Source organism: Poecilia reticulata, linkage group LG11, assembly GCF_000633615.1.
Source record: "Poecilia reticulata strain Guanapo linkage group LG11, Guppy_female_1.0+MT, whole genome shotgun sequence".
NCBI lineage: Eukaryota > Metazoa > Chordata > Actinopteri > Cyprinodontiformes > Poeciliidae > Poecilia > Poecilia reticulata.
Genome location: NC_024341.1, coordinates 3,514,236 through 3,521,164, shown reverse-complemented (window position 1 = coordinate 3,521,164; position 6,929 = coordinate 3,514,236). Strand labels below are relative to the sequence as shown.

At 39.2% G+C, this 6,929-nt stretch overlaps 1 protein-coding gene across 2 annotated transcripts in view; it reads left to right on the top strand.

Annotated features, from left to right (window-relative positions):
* Positions 1–6,929, top strand: part of col9a1c (collagen, type IX, alpha 1c) — a 33,710-nt gene that overhangs the window by 9,210 nt on the left and 17,571 nt on the right. The window contains exons 5-7 of one of the 2 annotated variants that reach the window (XM_008421350.1): positions 2,951–3,347; positions 3,754–3,834; positions 5,571–5,588. In XM_008421350.1, the coding sequence (XP_008419572.1) occupies positions 2,951–3,347; positions 3,754–3,834; positions 5,571–5,588 (496 nt within the window). The remainder of the gene's footprint in view (positions 1–2,950; positions 3,348–3,753; positions 3,835–5,570; positions 5,589–6,929) is intronic. The other variant, XM_008421351.1, reaches the window with a different exon arrangement.

Genomic DNA, 6,929 nt, shown 5'->3' with positions numbered 1-6,929 from the left:
AATGTGCAATTTCCTCTCTATGAAAGTTAGACAACCTTCAAACTTTTCAACATTTTAAGCATTGAAGTTTCCACTCACTTGTGTACTTTCAGTCAAATTCTTGCATCTTTCAAAGTTCCTATTCAGCCCTCTTAATTTGATACCCCTAAATGACATTTAAGGCAGCCAATTAGCTTGTATATAATTTCATTTCTGAATAAATATGATCAGAGAATGCTGCTAATCAAACAATGTCGTAAACACAACAAAACAGAGCAGACAAGACGGAGAGAAAGCTAGCAAGAAGACTAAAGCCAGGTTAGGTGATAAACAAATGCTAACAAGTGAAAATGGAACGACAACTCCAAACGTATCAAGATACGATTGTCCCACTCAACTAGTCAGGTAAGGAAAGTTAAGGTTAGGATTGGGGAAAATGAATGAGAAACGAGGCCCTTGGTAAATCTGGAGGAACTTCAGAGATCCAGTGGATTCTGCCAACAGAATTAGTATTAGTACTATTAGCAATGGACTGAATTTATGAACAGCCTATTTATTCATACTGTCCATTTAAAGTATTTTCCACTAGCCAATCTGTGGTTCAGTGGCTTGAGCGCCCCCATGTGGCAGGTAGAAGCTGGGATCAGCTGGGATCAGCTGGGATCAGCTGGGATCAGCTGGGATCAGCTGGGCTGCGAGATGACCACTCTTCCCGCAGAGGCGTTGTACTTTTCAGTCCATGAAACCAGCCTAAATTAAATAGAACAAGTTATACTATTTGGACAAAAGAACTTTACTGACAACCCTGGTTAAGTTGTGAAATCAAGTTGTTTTTCCATTTAAAATCTTGTTTCTGTTACAAAGACTGTGAAAACCATTCATGCTTTTATTACAACACGCATAGATTACTGCAATTCATGGATCAATCTTCCCTACAGCGTCTCCAAAGTGATTCAAAATACTGCAGTCCGACTTTTAACAGGAACACGGAAACAAGAAAATATAACGCCAGTTAAGGGCAGCTTGTATCTTATCGGATTGATTTTAAGATTCTTTTAATAGTTTTAAAAGGTTTAGGCCCGGCTTATCTTCAGGCCCCTCTATGTCTGTTCTTAATCCAAATAAATAACAGTTTATATAGGTTCCAAGAGCCAAACTTAAGAGTAGAGGTGATCGTAACTTCGCTCTTGCTGCTCTTATCTTATGGATAAACCTACATTTTCATATTTGATCTGTTCACAGTTTGGATCATTCTAAGGTGCTTTTAAAAACCCATTTCTATTCAATGACCCGATATTGTAACTTATATTTTTCAACTGTTGTGTTTTATTGTTGAGTCTTATTTTATTGTGGGTTTGTGATCATTGGTGCAGTCACAAGCTGTTTTATATAGTGCTTTATTACTAAATTGACAATATATTGTGGTGGAAGACGCCCCGGTCAGAAAACACTAAAATTAAAATCTGGTCAATCTGGTAAACATGCAAAACGGCATACAGCGCTCATGCTCTTCATCCAATCTGACTGAGCTTGAACTGTGTAGCAGAGAGAAACCGGTCAAAACTTCTGTCCCTAAATGTGTAAATGTCAAGAGGCTATGCCACACTTTACAAAAATAAAGTGAAAACAGTAGTTTTCACTTTATTGCCTCATCCATTAAAACCCCAAAAACATACATTGAAGTTGTATGTTTCAATTACAATTCACATTACTGTAATGTGGCAAAAAGGCTAAATTCAAGGGATGCCAATACTTTTACATACCTATGCAAATTTTTAGCTTGCGATTTTTGTGCTGCATTTAGTTTCAACTAGCTGATTTCTGGACATAGACCTGCTTCCTGGACCGAGTATACGTCGAAGGTTTTAGCAACGTTACATAACCAAGGTTGCCTTCGGTGTTTCCCAGAGTGCCTGCACCGCTCTGTTTGGACTAATGTTAGTTTCTGTATGCCAGCTTTACTTAAGAGGCTGTTACGCAAGTCACTGGCACCCCTCACCAATGCCACTCAGGCCCGGTGCCCTGAATGCAAATACCTCATTGTTATTCCTCTGCTACGTCTAGTGGTACAGGCAATGCCTCCTTAGCTTCGACTGTTCTCCTTCTCTCATCAAGTGCGGGGCAAGAAGCACCGCATGCTTCCAGACTTTCTGACCTAAGGCAACACTTGGTAGAGAAGTTTTCATTCACTTTATTAGGCTATAGGAAAGCCCTCCTTTTATTGCCTTGCCTCAATCATTTACGACTCAGCAGAGGTTGCAGTGGCCATTCATGAATTTACCGCCTTCTGAGAGGTTGGCTTGTCAAAATCACAGAGAGTTCCTGACTGTTAATCAGGTCTGCATGATGTGACTGATTTATACACCAAAGCTCTTATGCTAGCTCTTCTTTGAATCTCAAAGACAGAGATGACAGGGCTCAAAATTATTTGGATCAAAGTCTTTGTGAGTTGTGACACCACCGGGTACCTTTGAGTAGCATTCATTAAAAAAAGTCTCCAACTGCATTTCCATTGCAAATGTGTGCAAAAATGTGTAAATGTTCTGCTAATGTCAAACTATTTTGACATTGTAGTGTTCCCATTTAATAAGAAACACATGTGAATATGTGTGTTACCTCGAAAAATCATTAAAAATCATGCAGCGCCATCATCCTCCTACTACTTCCTGTCATTTTGTTCTTTGTGGTTTCCACCAGAGGCAACATCTGGTTGTTGATCACCAGATGTTGACTCGTGTGATGCAAAATAAAGTGTTTCCATTGTAGTTCTGCAAAAATAAATAGATTTTGATACGGTCAAAAAATAGCCCACCTCATCCTGGAGCCAAAACGTCTGATTGAAAAACAAGTTTTATTTGAAATTGGCATGTTCCAATTAACCACATTTATTTTCAAAATGTCAAATTGCGCCAGTTACACGGTTAATGGAAACCCAGCGACTGTCTATTGATCTCTTCACCTTCATCTGCAGGCTTAACTTTCCTCGGGGTTTCCCGGATGAGTACTCCTTCATGACCACCTTTCGCATGATCAAGAACACGGTCAGCAAGGTGTGGAATGTCTGGCAAATAGTGGACGAAGACGACCACAAGCAGGCTGGCCTCAGGCTAAACGGCGACCAGCAGGCCCTGGAGTACTTCCTGATGGGCGCGGATGGGAATCTGCAGACCGTCACCTTCCCCGGCCTGTCCGTGCTCTTCAACACCAAGTGGCACAAGGTGATGATCGGCGTCGAGCGCGACCAGGTCACGCTGTATGTGGACTGCCAACCTGTGGATCAGAAACCCATCAAGGGCAAAGGACCCATCAACACACAGGGAGACACGCTGATTGGCAGGCTGGATGCCGACCCCGATGCCTCTGTTGTGGTAAGCCCCAGACGGAGACCAATGCGCGCTGCGTCTAATCGTGTGCCCTGGCTCCACTCTCAAGCATTGTCAGGAAAACGGCTCTTTCTGTGAACAAATGCATTCAGCTTTATGTGCAAGCTGAGCTCTGCTATAATTTCTAAAGTGCTGCTGTCACAGCTAAACTGCTCAGCTGGGTTCCAGACGGTACAAATGGAGGGAAATAACTTAATCCCTGCAGAGAACTGCATGAGTGGAAAATCTGGAGCCCCTCAACAAAAGACTACTGATTCTGAACTGAAAAGAAATAATCATTATGAAGGATCTTATTACCCTTCTTTATCGTTACAAAATAACCCTACCATCTAACTTTGAATATTCTGTAACATTAACATCTTTGGGGGTTTTATTTATGTATTTTTTTCAGTTTGAGCTCCAGTGGATGTTAATCCACTGCGATCCAAAGAGAGCCCAGAGAGAGAGCTGCAATGAGCTTCCTGCCGCCGAGGTACAGTAACAAGGACTCAGGTCTGCTCAGCTCCGCGCTCACACAGGCAGCACCGGCAACAGTCAGGTGGAGATAAAGAAAGATAAATACAAGGACAAGGATTCTCAGTACTACAAGATGCAGAGGTTGAAAGTGATCGTGTTGAGAGCTGTGACACAATGCTAGTTGTAAAGTCCAAACCCGACTCTGGGACACAGTCAGAACACAATAAAGATGTATCTCTATTGATGTCTACAAGATCACCCTTTAAAAATCTCATTATTTTTGAAAAGCGAACCTAAGCTGATCTGCCAAGAACAAATTTCGCTTTAATCCAAATGTTAGCGTTAGCTTACTAGCATTGTGCTGCTTTTCATTCGACCACAAAGTCAAATTTTGAATCCAGGATATTTGACTACTTTTTGTTAAAAATGGTAGATCTCACGCAAACTGGATGTTTTGTTTTTTTTCTGGAATGGGCCATACTGTAACTAAACCTTACATTTAACCTTACATTAACCTTACATAGTATGTATAGACGTTTATGTTGAATTTATGTAGATTGGAGAAATTCCACAATTATTCCAAAACGTGTACAACCAATTATAGTTTCTAAAGTTTAATGAAGTTATTTCATGTTTCATTATTTTGACCCAAAACACATAATTCAAATCCAGTTCAAGTCCAAAAATCATCATCATTGATGCTATTTTTCATTCTAAGTCTATGCACTGTAATTCCATTCCAGTGACAATTCAGAAAACCAGTAAGATTTACAAGTTGTTGTAAATCTTACAGCTAAGATTTGCTAACAGTGATTAGAAACACAAACTAATATTCCCTCCTCATTGTCCTTTCAAGCACTATAGCAACTTGTAAAGTTTAGAAAATTAGATGCCTGATTTATTGGGATACAAGTAGACAGCAATTCAAATAAAAATACTTTAGCACCAGCAAATACATCTACTATATTATGACATTATGTTGAAAGACTAGGTTTGTTAAAAACCTCCATCTTTGAGGGTCGTTGTGTTTAATTATTATCAAACAGGAAATTCCGACTTGAGATTACAACCCTCAAGATGCCGATCTGATGAATTATATTTCATGTCTGAAGGATCACAAATCAGATGTACAACCTGAAAATGCAATAATTTGCTGTTCCTCCATCATCTCGATCATAGATGAAGATAAATGCCATCATAAATATAGTTTCAATTATGTACCATTTGAGAATTTCATTTTTCATTTCAGTAGCGTCCTGAAATTACACAAACACACACATGTGCGGACACGCACACACACACACGCACACACAAAGCAATATAGCGTTTATGACATTTATGATTAAATAATATCTTTTATTTCTCTGTGGATGAAGAGCAGCTATTAAGATGTCTGCCTCCTAGACACTGACGTAGCTCGCAGTGAAAATGCCACACTGCCGTCTCACATTTCATCCCGTCTGCGGCGTTATGAATCAGGACGGCCATAAATCCATTTTATTCTGTCACACGTAATAAAATGTAAATGACTGCAGCCTTAATAGACAGAAACTACCTGTCCAGATGGGCACTGCTAGCTTTCAGGCTAACATGGGGATTGTAGTTGTAGACTTTGGTGTTACTAAAGGACAGCATGATGATTATTACTCACTACTATGAATATGAACACGTGCGCTTCTGCTGACACTTTGGTGAAGGTGATGGACTTCTTCAACTAACTTTCCTTTTATCTGATTTCTCTTGCTTCTGCAGATGTTTGCCAATGCTGAGGTATTTATTTTTTCTACTCTTCCTTCTTTTTGCTTGGGATTTAAAACTGGTCAGCTGTTTTTTTTTTTGTTTTTTTTTGTGCTATGGTTGCCTAATCGCCTTGTTCTTTCAATTTGGTGCCTCTCTGTTTCAGCATTACTCACCGTTAATATAATCCGATGATAGCATAACTTGTAGATATTTTTAATGAGCTGACATAAGGTAGAAGTAGCTTTTAAAGGTATACACACCCCTGTTAAAGTGGCAGGTAAAAACGAGACCTTCATGAGACATCTCTGTTTTACACATTTATAGAAGATAAAAATAATAGAAATGCAACAACCTGGTCGGAAAAGTGTTTCTGGAGCACCTTTTGACTCAATTTTAGCATTCAGTCTTATTTAATGGGAATCTATCAGTATCATACATTGTCACATTCCTAAAATAATAGCGCAAGTAATTTTTTGACAAAAGTGATTTTTGCCAGACACCACCCCTTTTTATTGCCAAAAAAATAACTTAGGCAAAAAAACAAACAAACAAAAGAAATCACTTTTGGCAAAAAAAATAAAAGGCCATTATTTTGGGAAAGTGACAATATGTTGACATAAGTTCTATCAACGTCTTAAAAGTGCCCTAAATCTATCAGTTGTAGTGAGGACATCTCCAATCCACAAAATTCTTAAAGGTCCACTATTACGCTTCCTTTAAGCTATGGAATAGGTCTGTGAGTTGTACAAAACATATTTGTTATATTTACTACACAAAATTATTCTTAGCTATTGAAATTTCAGTCAGTTCTGTCTGTTTTGAGCTCATTTTGTAATGCGAAGTTTTAGGGCTACGTCATCGTTATGCAAATAAGCCTCTGCTGGCCACGCCCTCCTAGCTCAGTGTTTATGTTAGCATCTCGGCATACTTGTCAAGTCTCCCGTTTTGGCCGGGAAACGACCGTAATTTCTCCCCCATTTCACGCTGTGAATTCCCTGTATTCTCCAATCCAAAACCTGACAGGTATCCACCTCAGACACATGAAAATAGATACAAACAGAAGCTCAGTGGTACAAACCTACATCTGTGACCCCAAAGCAGACACAGAAGAAGAAGAAGTGGAGCCTCCTGAACAACCATCAACCAGTGAAGGATTAAAGGATTAAAAAATACTGCGAATCTGACTCATGTTTATATCGTTATTAATTCAAAATCTGGAGATTCTGCTTCTCTTCAGGGTTGTGTGCCCTAGATACCAGCTGAAAACAATTTTTATTTTATTTATTTAGGCAAATACGGCCGGTGTTTTAAAATGTATATTTGCGATGTTATAGGATAAGCACCTCTTTCAACATTAAAAACTAAAGATAT